Consider the following 23,049-nt stretch of genomic DNA (forward strand, 5'->3'; position numbering starts at 1 on the left):
CCATTATTCACCAATATAATGTATGCTTTCCAACATCTCAGACCATCTAAATCTGCTACTGTACCTGTCGTTTTGTTTTTTAAAAAGTGAAGACAATTTTTTGTCATTGTTGTAATTATTGTCACTAAATAAAAAACATATTTTTTTTTTTAATACACCTAACTTAAAAATCTTTTTTTTTTTTTTAAATATACCCCTGCACAGGTTGCATTTTAATTACAGTTATAACGTAACCAATAACCAATAATTAGTGGTTATAACGGAAACCTAAAAAATGGCCAAAAAATAAACCAATATTGTGACCAAAATGTCAGCCATTTTATGCTTTTGTGGTAGTGGCCATCAAACATTGGTAAGCAAGAAAACATTATTGAAATCAGCTGGCTTTCAAATCAATATTTCAGCTGTTTTGCGGCTGTTTTACAGGATAGGTGTACAGGCCCTGGAGGTACAGCAAGTGATTCAAAGTTGATCATTAAGTATTACCATCCCAAGTTCAATTGTTTGTTCATTGTGCTGTTGCTCAGATTCAGGTTAAAGAAGACAGTCTTGCACAAGGTTATTAATGTATTTCTGCTGTGGTTTCAGGTAAAGAGACACCCACAAAGAATTAGATCATTCTTTTTTTTAAATGTAGAAGAAAATTACCTTTCATAAATCAGTTTTATCAGGTAAATCACTTAAGTCAGATGAGATAAATCACTTTCACATAGATTAAAATTTTCAGAGACTTCTTCTGATAGCAGTTATACCTAATGGTAAGTTACAAGCACTTATTGTATTTTATTTTTTGAGAATTTTAACGGATATATCAAACTACAAATGCAGTAACAATGTATGTATTTCTCAATTGTGTTTAGACCACAAATGTAATGTGCAGGGACATGGTGTGATTAATGGCATTTGCTGACATTGACAGCAAAACCCATTTGACAGATAACACACCCTTACACAAAGTGTAGTATTCCTCCTTTTGTGGAACATGACTAGAGTTCTGCACATGTCGCGGACAACTTAAGTTTGGCCAGTAAAAATGGTCTCGCTCATGATTTAAATCAGACCTCAACCAAAAGATTTTCTTTTGTCAGTTCATGTAGCCCTGATTAGATCCTTAGTGGACTGTCCATTTTCTATAACAGACCTCTGACAACAGAGGGCATTGGAATTGATTTGGTTCCAGCATTGGTTCGCCCATTTGTGAGTCTCTTCCTCATTTGCACGAGCACGGATTGACCACCAATCCGAGCAGATCCGGGCTCTTCCACATTCCTCTGTAACCCACACTGAATTGAGTGAAAAAACTCCAAGCAATCAGAGTTTTTGACGGATGTTGGCGGTTCTTTCCCAACAAGCCTTACGGCTAAGGTTGCATTAAATTTGTTTACAAAACCAAAAGGATGTACGCTATTGTTTGCTTCCGACAATCCTAAAAAAATTTTCAAGCTTTTTTTTTCAAGCAAAAAAAAAAAAAATATATGAGAATATTAAAATCACAGAGAAACCTGCTCACCCAGGGTTTACGCCAACTTGTCACTTGATTGGTCTGTGTTGTGATGTACTTCTATCCATCCCGCTTTGGGAAAGGGTCAGAAAAAAACCAGGGGCAGCTCAGATTGGCAGCCAATGAGGGTTTCTAAATTAACATGGAAACGCAGCATCGGGTGCAGCAGGGTTTTCAACCCGGGTTGAGTGGTGCATTGAAACTAGGTATTTTTTTAAGCTTCAATGTATTTCACATCACGGTTTCTCTTTCCTCCTCCACCATTATAGTAGGTTTGCTGCCTTCGCATGGTCCAGATATGTTTTCTTCCTCTTCCTCTTTGACATATAGCTCCTGCCCTGAGGAAGGAATGGAGTTTTCTGAAACCGAGCCGTTTTTGACATAACCAGGCAGGTTGCGGTGCCCATTTTTGGAGGCAGGTGCCAAGCGGGTGGTATGATGTAGGGCTAAAGGGCCTCTTGCTGTTACATTTGTGATGCTGGTGTGCGAAACCATGGGTCCATAGCTGTATGTGGTGCTGCCACTCCGAGCCTTTCTTTTGAAATCCAGCGCCAATGTCCATCTGCTCCAGGACTTTTTAATCTCTGCTTGGACCTATTTAAATAAAACAATAACAGATTGAACTTTGATATTTGGTTTTAGATTTGTAAAAAATAAATGTATTTTCCACTGTGTTCAAATAAATAAATAAATGGTTCCTTAAACAGTTCTAGCTAAATTGGAGAATGTATCATCCTTTTCCAGCCCACAAAGGACTTATGGGAAAGAATGTTTGATATAGCATGACATTTATTTCCCTTTTGTTACAAGTCTTTAGTAAAAACAAAGTGGAATAAAAATTGCATTTACCTCTCCATTGCAGAAGCAATATATTATAGCAACAAATAATCCCTATAAAACAACAAAGAAAATAATTAGCACAACAAATAATCAATTTATAGCAAGAAAACAATTCACATTAATTATCTGGATAGTTTCATACATAGGCATCATTTATGGGTGTGGCAAATTGTGTCTGCGTCCCCCATCTCCACACACTTTTTGAAATACAGGGATATGTTATTTTTCGGCTTAATTATTTTCCTCTCAATTATTTTTACGTAAAACCAGTTGTCATGAACTAGGTCTGCACTAGGACCATGCAGAAACTCACGTAACATTGCAGCTGCCTCAGTCATGGTGCAGCTTGTATGGAGTGTTTGAAACACAGACAGGCAGTTGGTTTCTTGCAGCCAAGGAAGGGGAAGCGAGAATTGTCTGTCTAGCAAGCTAAATGTACGGTTTTGAACTACCGCTAAAGTTAGATAAAGTATGTCCATGAATTCACTGCTGTAAATCTTAAATAACATCTATGTAGACAAAAGGATCTAATGGTAAAAAGTGTGTACTGTTAGTGTAAAACAACGAATTAAGGACATTTTTTAAAACTGATTAGAAAACTCACAGATGTTGTAAATGTTCATGATGCTAAGTAAGAGTTAGTAAAGTAACAACGTACGTTTGTTTTCGATTTTGGCGAGTTAGGAACTGGTTTAGCTCATTGTTTTGTGAAAGAACAGGTAGTGCATTAATAATATATATATATATATATATATATATATATATATATATATATATAATATATATATAATATATATATATATATATATCCTTATATACCTTATATCCCCAAAATCCTTATATCCCCCAAAAAGACCCTTTATTTATTAGATTTGTTTCCTGTTTCTGTACAAAAAGTGTAGGTTTAGGTGCAATGTGTTCTTTTTTAGCTGCATGTATAATTATTCTTGTTTAATAAATCTACTTGATATAATTAAACATACTTTTTTACCTCCCATGTGTTTTATTTTAAACTTACCTCTCTCTTACTGTGCTTTATTAAATGTTAAGGAGATTATGAAAGCAGAAATGTATAAATAAATGGTTACATTATATATACTGAAGCATTTTTACTGGGCCACCAAAATAGTGTTAAGTGGATTAAGACTTAGCCATCTTAGAAATTAAATGTGTATTTTTGATTTACAGAAGTTACCAACAATATCAAAAGGGGCAAAGAAGAAAAAAATGGACATAAGGCATTTTTTTTCCCCAAGCAAAGCAGTGTAGTGTAAGTGTTGAATGAATTGTTTTTGATAAGATAAACTTCTAATTGCAACCAGTGCATAGCCACGAGTGGGCCTGGGAGAACCACGGCCCAGCCAGTTTGCATATATGCCCACCCAAATCTGCACCTATATGAATGCAAGTTTAAGTATAAAAAAAAAGTCAACTGTGCACCCCCGAAGGTGAGTGTTTAAGTTTAAGTTGAATAGGCTATTTTTTAAAGGCCGCAGGCTTTAGTCAATCAATGGAAAGTAGTCATTGTGATGCAATATTTGGGTGGGATCTTACTCTCACAAAACGAATCATGTCCAAGCAACCTTTGATTGACAGCTTGCGAGACAGTTGGCGCGGATCTGTTGAAAGTCTGTTGAAAAGTTCCAGACGTTTATTTTAATGTGCATTTTTAAAGTAATTTGGTATTAGTGCGACGGTCAACATGGCAAAACAAATATGCGCACACTGTTAAGAGTTTAGTTTAGTAGAAAGGCTTAAGTGAACAGGATTTAGACAGCTGGCCGAATGCTGACAAATAGCTTAAAATCGCTGTGGAAGAGATATGTGCGATTTTCTGGAGTGCCATCACTATATAACTACAAGCCCCGACGCTTTATTATGTCTATGGAGCAGAGACAAGAGGATGCTATAGGTAATGGTAAGTAACTGACTGACATTCATTGTATTTAGTAATTGCTTAAAATGTAATACTGTGTTCTCGCTGGTTTGGTGAAACTGCCTGTTTGACTTTTTAAAGCACATTCACTGCGAATACATGCAAGTACATTTATTTTTTTGTCTCCTTCAAGATTTGAAATGGTTTACATGGGATATATAGTGGTTGGGAGTGTTCCATCAATAAACAGTTTTCCGTCTTAAATTTTTTTTGGGAACTGTGAAAAATGAGTGTGTGTTTGTAGTGTGTACTGTAGCAATGGCGAGCACTGGTGAATCAAGAGCTGATTTTGTAAGCAAAAAACAAAAGTTGTTTTCAGCTTCTTGCAATTTACCGTGAAAAAATAGACATTTTATTTTCCTTACAGTAGTTCACATTTTGAAGTCACACTTTACCAGCGCCATGAATTTGGTTACTATGGCAACAGGGTGTAACAAATACCTACTTCATGATTGATGATTGAGTCATACTGCAATGACCTAGCGAGTTAGTGGCATGTATGATGTTACAATTTATTAATAACCTGAAGGTATCTGTTGTTTTAAAACTTCATAATTATTTCTATGTAGTATTAGAAATGTAAAGAAATACAGAAACTTGGGTTTTGTCATTTAAGGTTTGCTGTTAACTTTTCTTCTGTGTATAAGATTCATTTTAAAAGCTGCAAAATATGAAAATTGCAAGTTCCTTTTCATTAGCATGTCAACATAATTTTAAAAGGTTTACAAAACTTAAAAATGTTGCTGAATTTGTCACTCAAGTTTGTTTTAAAAAATCTATTTTTGCCGCTTGTTATGTTTTTTGCAGCCAACGCAATATCTTTGTTTAGTTGTATCTGAGAAAATGCAATGAAAATGAAAGCAGACATATTTAACTGGAAACGAGGTGTTCTCAGCACAGCTAAGATTTTAGTTTTGGTTTGAAGGCAGAAGCTTAGCCTGATTTTTAATCTTTGCTTGACAGACACACTTATGCAGGGTGAATTACAGAGGTAACAAGTAGTTTGGAGATTTTTTTAGTTTCTGTTTGCAAATTTTTTCAAATATTTTTGTCAAATGAAACATTTTTTGCAGTTACTGTGCACAGTGTGTTTGTTTCTGTAGGTTGTATGCAAATGTGCTTTGTATTTGTAGTGTTTACGTGCAACTACTGTTATAAACTGCAAAAAATGTTCGCCTTGCTTCACTTGGCATGATACATTTTCAGTCTTGGCCACTTTGCGCTGCTCAAACACCAGGGAAATATTTGAGGTATTAAGAGTTTGAATTGATTTAAATCATGTTTGTAATATAAACTATTTCTTGTGACGTCATACCTTTGGTAGTTGCCCGTCCAGCCGAAGTTGGGGCCCACCCATATTGCCATTCCTAGCCATGCCCCTGATCACACCCATAAATATCAAAACATTACCATCCCTTTTAAAAGTATTAAACATACTAGGTAATTGTAGTGAGGACATAATAAATCTATCTTTCTGTACCAGTTCTTATTTTACAATGTGTCCACATCTTTCATGATAAAACATTATTTAACCTAGATAGCAATATCTTAATTTCAAACAGACTCTTTAAAACTATTTTAAAGAACTGTCTTGCTACAATTGTATTCTTCTTTTTCTTCTTCTTCCCATTATTTCATTAAATTGTACACATATATCTGTAAAGTAAGAATTCCTATTTCTAAGGTGATTTAGAAAGAGGTATTAAGGGTTTACTGTGATACCTGAGTTTGGTATTGTTGCTGTCATGTTTACTATAGGAGGAGGTAGTACAGCAGCAGGCAGGTGTGAGCAGCAATGCCACAGAGATAGAGGGAGCAGGGAGGCTATCAGCATCATCTCACCCCAGGTTTTCAGGTGAGGTCTTAGCACTTGCACCATCTCCTTCTTTGCAGCATTACAGAGCTCATATCACTGCATATTGCTGAATACTAAAAAAATGCAAGAAAAGCAGTGCTTGGACTTGGGAGGTTTTACAGGTTTTAATTGAACTGCAGTAAAATAGTATCCGTTCAGTTCCATTTGAGTAGTGGGCTGCATTTTATATATTCTTATTTTATTATTCTTCCCCTATAATTCATTTCTAAACAGCAAACTAAGCCCAACAAACATTTCCGAGTAGACTTAATGATTTTATTGACAGAGGTGTTAAGGGGTTTACTGTGGTACCAGAGTTTGGTATGTTTATTGTGAACGGCAACGCCAGAGAGAAAGAGAGAGAGAGAGAAAATGTGGCAGGAAGGCTAGTGATGAAGAGAGAGAATTATCAGCTGAACATCAACATCTGCCCAGCACAGAGGCATTTGATGCAGAAGCCACAGAGTTAGGAGGGTCGGAAAGAGATGACCTTAAAAATACCCCACATCAGCCAAACCCAAGATTCATCATAGACCAAAAGTTGACAAAAAAGGGACAAATCCATTTTCAGGAGAAATTGTTCAAAGATTTTTCCTGGCTCCACTACAGCCCTTGTTTGAAAGGGGTGTTATGCTTTTATTGCACAAAAGCTTTCAGAGGCAAAAAGTCACCACTCTCCAAAAATGCAGACTCTGCGTTTGTATCCTCAAAATTTAGAAATTGGAAATAAAAGTCCTAAAGGTTTGCAAAGCATGCTGATTGTCAATCACACAAGGTAATGGTGACAACTCATGCTCAGGAGGCAAGACCAGGAGACACCCAGCTCTCTAGTGCTTTGGCATCACAGCGACAGGAGGCAAGATCTTGCCTGTTGAAGATTGTAGCACAGTACAGCTTTTGACACGGCAAGGGTTGGCATTTAGAGGTCATGAGGAAAAGGGGGGGAATCTAAGTCAGCTGCTGAAATTGAGGTCAGATGATCCCAAACTCTGAATGTTGTTGACACATAGTCAGGATTATACCAGCCCTAAAATTCAAAATGAGATCCTGGGTTTAATGAGCAACTGCACTGTGGGAGATATTGCAAAGAAAATCAGTTCTCTGCCACTGATGCAATATTCAGTATATATCTGGCACTGACCAAGAGTCAATCTGCCTTCGCTATGTGGATCAGCATCTGATGCCACATGACGATTTTTTAGGACTCTATGAAATGTCTTCAACAACAGGAGAAAGAATATCCTAGGTTGCCACTGATGTCTTACTGCGCCTCAAGCTACCCCTTTCTGGTCTTTGTGGGCTAACATACGATTGTGCTGCAAATATGTCGGGCCAATACTCTGGTGCAAAGGATTTTCTTAGAAAAGAACAAGCACTAGCTTTTTATGTCCATTGTGGTCCTCACTGTGTAAATCTCATCACTCAGGCAGCTTGTATAGCCTCTCCTGTGATTCGGGATTCTTTGCAGTAAGTTCACAAGTTGGGGTGCTTATTTGGACAATCAGGGAAATTCAAGGTAATGTTAGGGGCAATAGCAAAGTCTGAGAGTGGATCCTACACTACTTTGAAATCACTGTGCCCCACAAGGTGGACTGTTTGTACCTCAGCCATTTGGTCAGTGCTCAACAAGTATCAGCAATTGTTGCTTAGTTTGGAAGGGATGGCTTCATCTAGTGCATCAGATTCAGCAACTAAAGCAAATGGACTTCTGGAAAGATTTCAGAAGGGGAAAACAATCCTAGCCACAAAAGTGATGGAGGAATTGGAGTGCCTAAACATCAATTTGCAAAAGAGAACACAATTCATTGCTGGAATGCTTGCTGCAGTGAAGTGTGTGAAAACCTCTCCAAGAAAAAAGGAGAGAAAAGCATACAGTAAAGCAACAGGATTAATCAATTCTTTGAATATCCAGCCAATTCAAATGCCACACATGAGAAAACCACCCAAGTGCTTTACTGGTGAGACTGTTGCACATGCACCAACATCCCCTTTGGAGTACTACAGAGCTGGGTACTACAAGCTGCTAGACACTAGATGTGCAGGTCAGAGAGCGTTTCAACCAGAGAGGCCTGCAGACTCTTGAAAAATTGAAATACATTCTTCTTACTGAAGAGACTGATAATGTTGTGGACCATTACCCAGAGCTGACCTTTAGAAAAACAAGGGAGTTCTTATTATCTACTGGCTGGCAAGGACAATTTGAAAGTTAACTATATAGTAGGTTAAGCTACAGTAAAAGAAAAAGAGAGGCCTTGTCAGAATTGCATTGTGATGTGTTTTCTTCTAAAAGCAAATACAGTTATGCTTCTAAATGCTTTATTTTTTTTTTTTTACTATGATGGTTATGGTTATGGTTATTTTATTTGTATACCAATACAGGAATTGTCATTACAAGAGGACCATTCTTGATATTGCCATACTGTGCAAATCCAGGTCACAAAATTAATATTTGTAATAGTATATTAATAGTTGTAGGAAATGAGGAATTAATACGTAGAAATTTGACCTGCTGCAACAGCCAAAATATATACCGTAACAGAGAGGTACAGATAATATATTAAACTTATTGTACACAATGCTTATTTTTATTCAGACTAATAGTAACACAGTTTTGTTCCTGCTTTTTTTTTTCAAAGGCATTTTTACTGGAAAACATTTTCAACTAAAGTGTATACATTAAAACTTTATAAGTTTAATCATTAAATCAGCAATTTGATTTATTTTGTTTTCTTCAAGTTACCCTAAGTATTACTGATGTAAGTGTTATTAGTGTTTTATAAGCTGTACTGATACCTAAATATTGTGCAAAGTGTAATATGGCACAATGTTTCTGTTGAAAGTATGCAACTAGATCTTTGAAAGTTTTAAAATATTGTAAATGTTGATATAACTGCTATTCAGTGAATGTTTTGCATTAAGATAAAAAGGAAAAAAAAACACAGAAAAGAACCCTTTTATTTGTTTCTTTTGTTTCTTTTTTTTTTTTTTTTTTTTTTTTTTAGAGAATACTCCCACCTTGGAAACAAAGGGTTAGCCCCTGGTTTCATATTGTTATTACACTTGACTTAATTGCCAATTAACATATGCAAATGTACTTAGTCATATGGAGGAATGAGGTTGAATAATTAGATTTGAGCACACTATACCTGGAATGAATTAAAGAGCATCTCATAATGCATCTGGATCTGCCATGGAATCCCTGAAACATCAGTGTACGGCATAGCCATGAAGACAATGTAGTGAACTCCAAAAAGAGGCATCAGGACCATTGTGGACTTCAATAGCTTTCTGTGAACAGTAAAATAATTTGTTATTTTCCCATTTTTTACCCACCCCATATAATGAATAAGACAATTTATTTTAGAAATTGTGCATGTATAGGGTTTTTAGAAAGACACTCCTAAAGTTTTGTAAATATAATTTTTTAAGGGAAGGTCAAATTAAGTTTAAATTGAACAGCAAGGTAAAGGTTTTGTTCATCCTTCACTAAAGCACAGTACATGTGGAAGCTGTGGCACTGTTAAAAATAGACAAGGCTATTTTAAGTCAAGGCTATTTTAAGTCAGGGCATATAGCAGATGACCACAAAACATTCAAATAGAATGTCTACAAAACATAACAGGAAAAAATATATATTGAAAAGATAACTACACCTGTAAATTAAAGATTTAAAATGTTTAAATTGACAATAAAGTCAATGTTTATCAGTTTTTAATTGCAGAAGATGTTGATGGGGTGACAGAAGGAGAAGATGATCACTCTGAAACTCCATCACACTGATTCTAGTGAAGAATCTGATATAAATGAGCCTGCACACCGCAAAACCATTTTGTGCAAAATTAAAGCCATGCATGGTATTTATTAAAAGGTATAATACTGTATACTTAGGGTTCTTCCTTTTCAGTTTTTTTTACGATTGTCACAGATACATTCCTGATTTTCTCCCAGGTTTTACCTTGCTTAATCCTGGTCAACCAGAGACAGTACCACTGCTAGCAGTGTAATTCATTTTTGATGTGTGTATTGTCAAACAAATGGGAAGTCATCTTTTTGCAATGTGTTTGAGTCTTGTCAGGTTTGCACTGGCACTGCACATATACATTCACTATTTGCATTACTATAGTTGCTTCCAGCATTTACAGCCAACAGGAATTTTTTATTTTTAAAAAAAAAAAAAAAAAAAAAAAAGCTTTATTTATTGACACTAAGCATGTTGTGACTGAGTAAAAAATTATTCCCACATCGTGGTTATATGTTTATATATTTTTAAGATGCTTTAGGGAACATATTTATGTTATGTGGCTGTTTTGTGTTTGTTTAAAAATCAACCTGCACTTAGTTTGTTTTGGCCCAATGTATCAGTGTATTTTGCTAAGTTTTGAACTGTGATGAGCATATTAATATAATTGCACTCTGTTTCAAAACACAAATTGGTTTTAGTGAAAAGCTGCTCACACGTTATTTATATTTATTTTATATCATTTTTAGATTTTTGGTATATAGTTCTTGCATTAGCAAAGCAATACTGAGTAGTGACAATTTTCTGCATTTAATACGAACCAACTGTTTCTGAAACAGCACTGTGTAAAAGTTTCTTGCACTTATACAGCACTGCGGGACTACTGCATATTTATTCATACATTTTAAGGCTAAAAGTTTTTACATATGATTTGGCAAGGTACTTTGTGATATTTTGCTTAGTCTGGACTACTTCCATAAAATACTTGACCGTGCTGAAAATGGGGCCGTTATCAGGCATTTTGTCATACAGACCAATGCTCAGACAAACTCTTGTAGCCCCTCAAGGGTAGAAGATTCTTAAATCTGATTTTAATACTGTTTTCTATAACCAACTTAGAAAGGGGTTGAAATGGGCAGTTTTTAAAATTATACTATAAAAAATTAAATACAACAAAAGACATGGATGTATTGGGTTTTAATTTCTGATTTGAGGGTGCCAAACTACAAGCCCTAAAACATAAAGTGGTCCTATTCATGCCCATATATGGTCATTCTGTTTAGGTGTCAAAGAGTTAAAAAGGACACCCTATACTTGGACACATCATTACTTACCTATATTGCTGTCTTGTGTCATATCTTCCAGCATTTGTCTCTCTTAATTTTGTTGCTAAGACTCTGATTATGTTTAGAAATAGAACAAAATTTACCTAAAAAATAACAAATGTTTTGTCAATATATAGCAAAGCTGCATGTCATGTTACAAAGTAATTATGTTTCTTGTACATGTAAATTCCTTACATGTTCTTATAACATTGCATTGCATCTGTTTTATTAATAATAATTGTAAAGTATTATTTGAGGTATTGACTGTTTATAATGTATTCTTAAAATTTAGTGTTGCCCTTAAGGCCTAATGTGATAAAGGCTTAAAAGTTCTGTTAAATGTACAAAATACTCAATACTACCTGCCAAGAGTGAAGAACTAACTGAAAATGCATAGTCCCATATATTCATAAATGCTGTCAGAAACAAGAAATGAGCCATGCAATTGATTTTCATACTTTTTTTTTCAGGAAACCACACTGGTAATTTTCCATCATGCAAAAGGAAATTTGTGGGTTGCATAAAAAAAAAAAAAGCAAATTAACGCCTGTAACTACTGAATGCTTCCATGTTTCTTATTCAATTGAAGCGAACATGAGGGTAGTTCAATTGATCCGTGACAACCATTAATTTTAATAAATTCATGATCCTTGAACGTGTCTTCCTGATTCCAAAGAGACTATTTTTATGCCAGAGAGGGGAAGTGAGCTACATTGAAATAATTTGGCTGGGAAAGTGACCTAGGGAATCAACTTTATCAAGCGATGTGAGACTTAGTCCGCAGTCCAAGAACGATGGTCAATAAAGCATAGATTCTTGGCCCACTACTAGCTTATACAAATAAATTTTAGGAAAACTCATTATTTGAATGTTTATAGCAGAAAAATAATGATTTTCATAGAAATTAATAATATGATGCTTGAGTCTTCCCAGCGACAGCGAGTGGAAACGACAGCGTGGGAGAAGTACAGGCGTGGAAAAGTGCAGAGCAGTTTAGAAGCAGTAAGGAGAAATTGCATCTTTAATAGCTTTAATCAGAAAACACAGGACATTGGGGAAACACTGCAGATCAAAGTCAAACAGCCGCATGTGTTTTTCTGATAACAAACAAGCTGAAACTCGGAGCAGCTGATTCAAATTCAGCGTCGTTCAGAGACACGGGCGAGGAGAGGAGCCAACAGCACAGCAGAACAACGCAGCTAATAATGAGGCAGTCTTCCCAGCGACAGCGAGTGGAAGCGACAGCGAGTGGGAGAAGTACAGGCGTGGAAAAGTGCAGAGCAGTTTAGAAGCAGTATGAAAGCAGGTTGATGGCTGCAAAAGAAACTAAACTTCAAAAAAAAAATCAACACCAACATGGTCTTCAAGCCAGCAATCTGTGACACCTGCATGATGTGGGAAATCCGAGAAAACCCAGCAGAGCTAAACCAAGTGTGTGTAAAGTGCTGCGTGATCCAGGACTTGCATAAACTAGTAAGTATGTTAGAAATGAAGCTGGAAGAAATGAGACAGCAACAGGATCTTGAGGAGCTGGCACACCCACAATTCATGGAAGTCTGCATCACCTCTAACAGAATGAAAGCCACCAGGGAGATAAAAGGTCACAACAGCTGAGTTCAGGTAGGCAGAAGCAGGGAAAAAAAGAAACTTCGTCAATCACAACCACCAGAAATCAAAACAACCAGCAAATTTGAGTCACTTCAAAATGCTGATGAGCAAAACCAACAACAACAGAGCGAAAGGAACAACATCCAGAACCCTACTGACAGTGGTGACCAGACAGCAAAAAGAAGGGAGGTCATGATTGTTGGGGAATCCATATTGAGAAACACAGCAAGTTCAATTCGCAGTTTGGACCCCCTTACTACAAAGTGTGCTGCCTTCCGGGAGCCTCGGTCAAGCACATCACTGAGAATGTGAACAGGCTCCTAGAACGAACAGGAGACGACCCGGTAGTAGTCGTCCACATCGGTACAAACAACATTGGAAGAGACAGACCAAAATCCCGGCAAAACAAATTCAGAGAGCTAGGAAGAAAATTAAAAGATAAAACCAAAACTGTAGTATTTTCTGGTATACTACCGGCACCTTGCAAAGGACCATATGGACAGCTGGAATTAATTCATCTAAACACATGGCTGAAGACGTGGTGCACACGGGAAGGCTTCACTTATCTAGATCATTGGACCACATTCTACAACGAGGACTATCTGTATAGACGGGACGGACTGCACTTAAATAACAAGGGAACCAGTCTACTTGGAGAAAAGATCCTCGAACAGGTTCAGAAGCATTTAAACTAGAAAGGAAGGGGGGAGAAATCAACAAAAAAACAGAAGGGGGACTGCATCAAAACAAGTACAACAACTCAGGTAAGACAACCATTAAATGTATTTATCTAAATGCTAGAAGTATCAGAAACAAAATTTTAGAACTTGAAGCTACTGCACTAACAAGTAACTATGATGTGATAGGTGTTACAGAAACTTGGTTGTCTGAGAGTGATGGGGACGAATATAATATTTGTGGGTATACACTGTATAGGAAAGACAGGCAGGACAGAAGAGGAGGAGGGGTAGCGCTATACATAAGAAACAGTCTTGAAGCCCAGGTGTTAAACCTGGACAAAGAAAACAAAGCCGAATCAATATGGGTCAGAATAACGGACAAAAATTCAAAGGGCATAATAATAGGAGCATGCTATAGACCGCCAGATTCAGACGGTGAGCAAAATAATCTGTTATACAATGACATTAGAAATGCGTGTAGCAAAGGAGAAGCCATACTAATGGGGGATTTCAACTTCCCCCATATAAAATGGGAAAACCTGGTGGGTAGCACGAAGGATGAAATTGAAATGGTGGAAATGACAAATGACTGCTTCCTAACACAATTTGTCAAGGCACCAACTAGAGGGGAGGCATGCCTTGATTTAGTCTTTTCAAATAACGAAGATAGAATAACTAAAACAGAGGTCAGAGAACCACTGGCAAACTCAGACCACAACATGGTCTCATTTGAAGTGTTTTTTAAATCCCCAAAAGTAATGACTAAAGCTAAGGTTTACAATTTTAGAAAAGCAAACTATGAAGGTATGAAACAGAGACTAACAGAAGTAGATTGGAGTAAAATAGAGAAAACACCCACAGAAGAAGGATGGTTGTTCTTCAAAAATGTAGTACTAGAGGCGCAAAACAATTATATCCCTAAAGTAGACAAATCTAAATGTAAAACTAAATTGCCAAAATGGTTTAATAGATCAATTAAAAAAAAATATTCAGCGAAAAAAGGCACTTTACAGAGCATTAAAAAAGGACCAAAAAGAAAGTACACAGAAAGAGTACACAGAACTGCAAATGCAAGTCAAAAAGGAAGTTAGAAAGGCCAAGAGAGAAATAGAAATGAACATTGCTAAGGGGGTTAAAACCAATTCCAAAATGTTTTTTCCAATATTACAACAGCAAGAGAACATTCAAAGAGGAGGTTAAATGTCTAAGAGATACAAATGGCAAAATTGTAGATGAAGAAAACAAAATAGCAAATATATTAAATGATTACTTTTCACAAGTTTTTACAAAGGAAGATACTGACAACATGCCCCACATGTCATCCAGTTCCTATCCAGTTTTAAATAACTTTAGCATAACTGAGGCAGAAGTGTTAAAGGGACTAGGAGCTCTTAAAATAAACAAATCCCCTGGGCCAGATGAGATCCTCCCAATAGTACTCAAAGAAATGACAGAAGTTATTTACAAACCACTAACCAAGATCATGCAGCAGTCTCTTGACACAGGGGTGGTACCGACAGACTGGAAAATTGCAAACGTAATACCGATCCACAAAAAGGGATACAAAACTGAACAAGGTAACTACAGACCAATAAGCCTGACTTCTAGTATATGCAAACTTATGGAAACTATAATAAGATCCAAAATGGAAAATTACCTATATGGTAACAGGGTCCTGGGAGACAGTCAACATGGTTTTAGGAAAGGGAGATCGTGCCTAACTAACTTGCTTGATTTTTTTGAGGATGCAACATCGATAATGGATAATTGCAAAGCATATGACATGGTTTATTTAGATTTCCAGAAAGCTTTTGACAAAGTCCCGCACAAAAGATTAATTCTCAAACTGAATGCAGAAACACACGTACATGGATTAGGGAGTGGTTAACATGTAGAAAACAAAAAGTACTGATTAGAGGAAAAACCTCAGAATGGAGTGTAGTAGCCAGTGGTGTACCACAGGGATCAGTATTAGGTCCTCTGCTATTCCTAATCTACATTAATGATTTAGTTTCTGGTATAGTAAGCAAACTTGTTAAATATGCAGACGACACAAAAATAGGAGTGGCAAACACTGTTGCAGCAGCAAAGGTCATTCAAAATGATCTAGACAAGATTCAGAACTGGGCAGACACATGGCAAATGACATTTAATAGAGAAAAGTGTAAGGTACTGGATGCAGGAAATAAAAATGTACATTATAAATATCATATGGGAGATACTGAAATTGGAGAAGGAATCTATGAAAAAGACCTAAGAGTTTTTGTTGACTCAGAAATGTCTTCATCTAGACAATGTGGGGAAGCTATAAAAAAGGCTAACAAGATGCTCGGATACATTGTGAAAAGTGTTGAATTTAAATCAAGGGAAGTAATGTTAAAACTGTACAATGCACCAGTAAGACCTCGTCTAGAATATTGTGTTCAGTTCTGGTCACCTCGCTATAAAAAAGATATTGCTGCTCTAGAAAGAGTGCAAAGAAGAGCGACCAGAATTATTCCAGGCTTAAAAGGCATGTCATAAGCAGACAGGCTAAAAGAATTGAATCTGTTCAGTCCTGAACAAAGAAGACTACGCAGCGACCTAATTCAAGCATTCAAAATTCTAAAAGGTATTGACAATGTCGACCCAAGGGACTTTTTCGACCTGAAAAAAGAAACAAGGACCAGGGGTCACAAATGGAGATTAGACAAAGAAACAGAAAATAGGAGGCACTTTTTTACACAGAGACTCGTGAGCGTCTGGAATCAACTCCCAAGTAATGTTGTTGAAGCTGACACCCTGGGATCCTTCAAGAAGCTGCTTGATGAGATTCTGGATCAATAAGCTACTAACAACTAAACGAGCAAGATGGGCCGAATGGCCTCCTCTCGTTTTTCAACTTCCTTATGTTCTTATGTTCTTATGTACTTTAAACACGGGCAGACAATCTGCCTCTATGACATTGGTCATATGGGGAAAACAAGCCAAAATTTGGCTCCAAGGATTACCACAATGTTTTTTTTTTTATTTTCTGTCATTCTTTTTCTAACAGACACTTGTAGACACAAATAACATATATTCAAGTCTCAGTAATTTGTTCCCCTAAAACCAATGCTACTCATAGTTTTCTAGTTACATTTCAAGTACAATGCTACAGGAAGGAGCTTTAGACAAGAATCGTCTTGTGGTATTAGCAGATCTGTGATAATAAAGATTTGAGTTTCTGCTACATACAGCCTATGGGCGTATTTCAGGGGACAAGATCTAGGGCTCCATCCTGATTTCCCTGTCATTCTTCTCCTAATGCCTATTTAAGCCTGAATCTCACACAGCTCACTGTTTAGAGTTTTCAGTTTGTTTTCTCATCTAGTGTTTTTGCTTCCAGCAATCGCTCAGACTCTGTCAAACGTGCTTAAACTTTCTCGCTTTACTAATGTCTAAACTTCGTCTTCTCGTTCTCTTGTCCGACTCAGATGATTTAAAGCAATTTTCCTACCTGCTCCAGAGATTTTCCTTCAGCTTCTTTCTTTCTCGCTGTAGCAGCTTCATCGCCAGTTAAGCCTGCAACTATTTAATCTCCAGCTGCGCCTTTCAAAGCACCCCTCCATTATTCAACCTCCGCTGCATCTTCATTATAAAGATCAACCCTCCACCAAACTTTTTAAAGCTTTGTTCAACAAAGGCATTGACATTCCCGTCTGCAGCAATCGCCTTGCTCTTAACATATATTGCGAAGCTTTGTTTGTCTTTTCCTTCGCCTGCAAACAACTACAAGCAGACGCCCTTCTCAAATTTTCTTTAAAGATTGGTATATCAACAAGATTCTGAAAGCTTTTTTCATAAAGGTATCTTCTCCATAGCAGTTCAGTGTTAAAGCAGCAATAGTGTCCCCTCCCCACATGGTCATTTGATAATAGAATCGCACAATTCTGTTACTCTCTCATCTCCATTACAGCCTCTGCTCCCTCAATGCCTGCCTCCGCAGTAGATGTGTCAATCATCTTGCTTGCATCCTTTCCCCATGTGGGTTCCTGGTTTGGCAGTTCACTGCTACTTACGTTCAGCAGCCGACACAAAAAATCATAATGGGTAAGGACATTAATTTGGTTTCAATTCACACTTCTACACGGGAGCCCCAGCTTTGTTCTCATTCTAGTTTTATGCTTTGTAACGTATTATGTGAAGCCTACTCACATAACATCACTTTCAGAACAAACCATTGCTGAGGGGAAAAAAAAAAGCATAATCTCCAATGACACTGCTGCCCTGCAACTTTCCACTAGTGCCTTATACACCATGGTTACCATGGAAATACCCTGATCGAGACTACAGGGAGTGTTAAGTTGCTGTGGTAACCAGGCAGTTTCTTGAGGCCCTAAGAGTTCTGTGCCTCAGTACTGCAATCTTCCAGCTTCCTGCCGTGGCGTTTTCACAACCGGAGAGAGTAACTCGCCGAATTAGTGACATTTAAATCAACTGCAAGTGTGTCTCATGGACCTAAGTTAACTTACTTATATATATGCTTAACTGTCCTAAAATATGTATTCAATATATTTTTTTAATTAATAATAAATATATAAAGAACACGCAAAATGTCTTCACAGTCAGTTAGACGACGCTCACCAGGCCATGCCTCACTTGCCTGTACTGACGAGCCTTCTGTAATTTCAGAAGGCCCTTCTATCAGGCATCACTCTCTGCTAACATCAGAAAATAAATAATGGAAAGCAAAGATATCAATGTTACACTCTAGTCATGTGACACTAACTTCCACACTGCCATCAAGAGCTGGAGCAATACTCTCCACTGGCTTTTACCATGGCAATGGAAGTAATTATTAGGGCATCAAAATGGGTAGTGGGAGGAGAGTGCTTGGCTTCTGGAATGCGACTACCACCAATTCGAGCATACATGGATGACATGACAACAATGACTACAACCGTAGCCTGCACTAATCGATTATTGGGCAAATTATCCAATAACATTGAATGGGCATGAATGCAATTCAAGCCCACTAAATCAAGGAGAATCTCTATAATTAAAGGTGAAGTAGTAGGTAAAAGGTTCTACATTAATGGTGAGGAAATACCAACAGTGTCCGAGAAGCCAGTGAAAAGTCTAGGGAGATGGTACGATGGGGATCTAAAGGACACAGTTCGTGTGGGAGAAGTTAGACAACAAGCAATGGAAGGGTTGAAGAGCATAGACAGCAGTGCTTTACCAGGCAAACTGAAACTCTGGTGCTTTCAGTTTGGTCTACTGCCAAGACTGCTGTGGCCACTGACTGTGTACGAGGTTTCCTTGACAACAGTTGAGAAGTTGGAAGCTTTAATCAGTTCATATGTCAGGAAATGGTTGGGCGTTCTATGCTGACTCAGCAGAGAGGGACTTTATGGTAAAGGAATACTGCAGCTACCAATCTCTGCTCTAACCGAGTAGTTTAAGTCGACTTAAACTATTTCCGACTGGAAATGACATTAGTAGATTCACGTGACAAATGCGTAAGAGAGGCAGCACCTTTGTTGAAAACTGGAAGAAAATGGACGGCAAAGAAAGCTGTGGAGGATGCTAAGACTGCCCTTCGAATCGGAGATATTATGGGGCAAGGAGGTTTTGGTCTCAGTTCATGGCATAAAGCAACCCCAGCTCAATGGAGGAAGCTGATAGTCAATGAGGTGCAAAAGCAGGAGGAGAGGATCAGGTGTGTAAAGGCCATTTCCCAGGCCAAGCAGGGAGAATGGATGAGATGGGAGAGTGTGGAACAATGCAAGATCGGCTGGTAAGACCTACACTACCGGGCAAAAGTTTTAGAACACTTCAATTTTTCCAGTTTTTATTGAAATTTACGCAGTTTAATGTCTCAATGTACTAATAAGCATAGAACAAATAAACAATTGGAGATAAAAAAAAGAAATCATGGAATCGTTTTGTTTAACAAAATTTTATCTAAATTTCTGACTAAAAGTAGCCACCTTTTTTTGCAGATATAACAGCCAAACACACTCGTGGCATTCTTTTACAATGGAAATCAAATATTGTTCAGAAAGTTCTTCCCAGCACTGTTGCAGAAGTTCCCACAAATGTGTTGCACCACACAAACCAGGTAAACACTTCATTTCACTCTACCCATTGTTTTGTCCAAAAAAAATAAAATCCATCCTGTTTGTCTAGTATGTCTTTTTTCCTCCTTTCATAAATGTTTATTGTGGCATTGGCACATGAACTATTGTTTGTCCCACTGGTGTGAGGGTTATGCAGGGAGCCGGGGGTCCAACCTCTGGGGGTAAGTGAGGCTCACTTCCCGACCTCTATGGCCACTGCCATCCATGCCTCCACTGAAGGGGGGGGGGTTCTCGCCGCGTATGTCAGAAGAGACCCCCGGCCACACACACTAACCTTTAGCAGCTCCTGCTCTTCATCTTCCTCAAATTGAGACTGAGCTCTATTTCCAGATCAATATTGTATCCTTCCTTTTCCAGGTTTTTCAGCTCAAGAGCCTACTCCTCCTACATGACTGCCGCTCCACAGAGCCTGTCTTCGGCTCCACCGAGCCAATCAATATTATGTGTTTTCTCCCTCCCATACAGGCCAGTGTTATGCAGAGCACTTGATATGGTTGACTGGTGCACCATTACATATCCCAGCCACTGAACTCTGTAGCTCCTTCAAAGTGATTGTTGGCCTCTCTATGGCTTCTCTCACAAGTCTCCTTGTTTGCGCGCTGAGTTTTGAGGGACGACCTTTTCTTGGCAGTGCCTGGGTGGTGTGATGCAGCTATCACTTCCTGATTATTGATCCAACTGTGCTCACTGGGATATCCAAACACTTGGATATTATTTTGTACCCTTTCCCTAATCTATGCATTTGTATTACTTTAGCTCTAACTTCTGTAGAATGCTCTTTGGTCTTCATTTTCCTTCAGATTCACAGCCTTACCAATGATCCTTCAACAGTGGGGTTTTTATCCAGAACATGTGACAGCAACTTTAATGGTTCACAGGTGGAGGCCAATGGTACGGTAACTGTGTCCTCGTTAGGGCAGTTTCTTTCATCGGTGCAAACTGGGAGCTTCCACAGCACAGGGGATGAATACTTATGCAAGCAAGATATTTCAGTTTCTTATTTTTCATAAAAATATTTCCCAACATAAAACCAATGTCACCTTACAATAATTGATTTTGAGTTTAAGTGTTTAAAAATAAAATATCAAACAGAACGAAATTTCAATGTACCATTTGTAATTCGGTAAAATGAGAGAATTGGTCAAGGGTCTGAATACTTTTGCAAGGCACTGAATATGCTAATCTATCAACTATAATATACTTGTGGGAGCATTATTGGCATTATTTGCCTATTGGCCATTTCAGCAGTTCACAAAAATACTATTTTAAATATCCAGTCTATATGATTGTTGTTATATTTATTAGAAAATTACCCTGCCCACATGTCTCAATATTTATATACATTATATGTGTGATTATTCTTTTAATTGTACCTGCATTACAAAACTAGATTACGTCTATCATTTTAAACTAGATATTTTTGGTCTAGTGCCTTTGAGTATTCTGTATCTTGGTTTTATGTCTGCTTTTTTGAATTATCTTTATCTGAATTATCTAACTTAATTATATAGCAGCACTTGCTGACAGAGTAATACTGGGGATATACAAACTGTAGGGAAGGGTAGGATCGTGTTGCATCTCAGTTAATCTCACTTTTAAAATTTTATAAGAATCCACTAAAAAAAAAAGATAGCAGAGGTTGATATGTTTAATCCTTCTGGCTAAATGGTTAAAACAACCCAAAATAATTACTTACCATTATTGCCGCCAATATAGGGACTTGAACAATCCATTTCAGACTGCCAGCACTGAGATCCCAGCACCTGTAAGGACAAATTAACCAGGGGAGGCAAGACTCGTTTACAGCTGTCTGTTCTTTTTTTCAATAGGTGTTTTTTGATTAAACATAAAACAAAAGCTTTTTAGCATAGTACAGATAATGATTAGTACTCACTAATCTACACAGGGCTTGGTCCCAATGAGTTTGGATTAGCACAAGTCTACTGTACATAATTTAAACCAGAAAATCTTTCACTATAGCCATCATGAGCAACAGTACCCAGTACATTTCTGTTAACTCAGATTTACCAAACATACACTGATTTATACAATTGATAAAACACATTAAAATCCCACCACAACTGCACCTAAACTCATTTCCATATCTTAACCTCAAAATAATTGTATACATTTGTACATCATACATCAGAGGCATGTTACACAATGACCACACCCTGTTGATTGTATAGACAAGTATTCGTAACGAGTATGGCACTTCACCACAGCATGATTAATATACAAAGAAAAATCATAATCCTTATATTTGGAGCAATTGCATAACAAACAATGCTACTGGTTCCAATAGGGCAGTGATGGCTGTTGTAAACAGTGGCTGAAAGGAGGTCAGACAGAATGTTTGGCTCAGATCAAACTATTTTTAGATACAGACTAACTTTGAAAAAGACATTTCCCAACATGTTTTGTAAAGGATAATTTCTAAAAACTTATTTTTTTAAATTTATTTTAGCTTTTTCAGTCCTAAAGTTTGTGCCTGTTTACAGCCTTGAATCACATTTTATTTTCATTTTTCAAAAGAAAATTCACAAAGGTCTGTATTCATGAAGCGCCTTTATCTCTTTGGTGTTTGTTGACTTTAAAAGGTATTAAAGGTATTTATATTATAGTTAATGTGTTTTTGGGGATCAGTGAGGGATATTGTATTATTATTGTTATTACTCCCAAATAACTAGAAAATAATAAATAATAAGACTTGCGGCAGATTTGTTTACTTCTGTGAGTGATCTCATCACACTTTACTTGTGTCCACATGCACCTCCCCATCACAATTAAGTAAAAACATTCCCAAATAACCAAATTAATGAGTATCTGTACACCTTGCAGATTTGTAATCTTCTCTAAGTGGTCTCATCATACTTTAACTACATGCATTAACCACCAACCAATTACAATAAGCAACTGAAATCTCCAAATAACTAGTAAATACACATAAAAAAAAATAAAAAAAAAATTAAATGGCACATTAGGACTTCAAAACAAAGGCCTTGTTAAATAAAGGCTATAGAACTGTCTGGTTACTTTAAGTAAAAGCTAGTGACAGTAATGCATTTTACCGAACTTCACGTTTTGGCCACAACCACTTCCAGGGACGTCAGAGTATGATTCCTTGTACTCAACACGATCCAAGTACTAGTTTATGAGTACAAGTAATGGGTCTTCTGCATGCACCTACTACTTATGATGGAAACTTTAGAAGAATGTGCCCCCTTCAAAATCCCATCACATTTTGATTAAAAGGTGAATACATAATTAGAAATGTCAAAGTGGTTTACGCAATTAATGCAAGTCACAGCGTAATCACGTACTCACTACACTGCGCTATGAGGCTTGTCTTGATCTGAAAAGCAAGATCTGTTCATCAATTGAAAATACTTTAACCTAATTAAACGTCTTTATGTCATCCCAAATGAACAATATAAATAGCATTGGGAAGAACCTTCTTC

At 37.2% G+C, this 23,049-nt stretch overlaps 1 protein-coding gene across 1 annotated transcript in view; it reads right to left on the bottom strand.

The window, feature by feature from the left end:
* Positions 1-1,732: 1,732 nt before the first annotated feature.
* The window catches only part of LOC121309315 (parathyroid hormone/parathyroid hormone-related peptide receptor-like), a 131,072-nt gene continuing 109,755 nt past the window's right edge, over positions 1,733-23,049 (bottom strand). The window contains exons 9-13 of the mRNA XM_041242193.1: positions 21,285-21,398; positions 11,206-11,300; positions 9,279-9,420; positions 2,351-2,392; positions 1,733-2,095 (exon numbers count right to left, since the gene is read on the bottom strand). Coding sequence (XP_041098127.1) covers positions 1,733-2,095; positions 2,351-2,392; positions 9,279-9,420; positions 11,206-11,300; positions 21,285-21,398 — 756 coding nt within the window. The remainder of the gene's footprint in view (positions 2,096-2,350; positions 2,393-9,278; positions 9,421-11,205; positions 11,301-21,284; positions 21,399-23,049) is intronic.

Source organism: Polyodon spathula, chromosome 3 (assembly GCF_017654505.1).
Source record: "Polyodon spathula isolate WHYD16114869_AA chromosome 3, ASM1765450v1, whole genome shotgun sequence".
NCBI classification, from domain to species: domain Eukaryota; kingdom Metazoa; phylum Chordata; class Actinopteri; order Acipenseriformes; family Polyodontidae; genus Polyodon; species Polyodon spathula.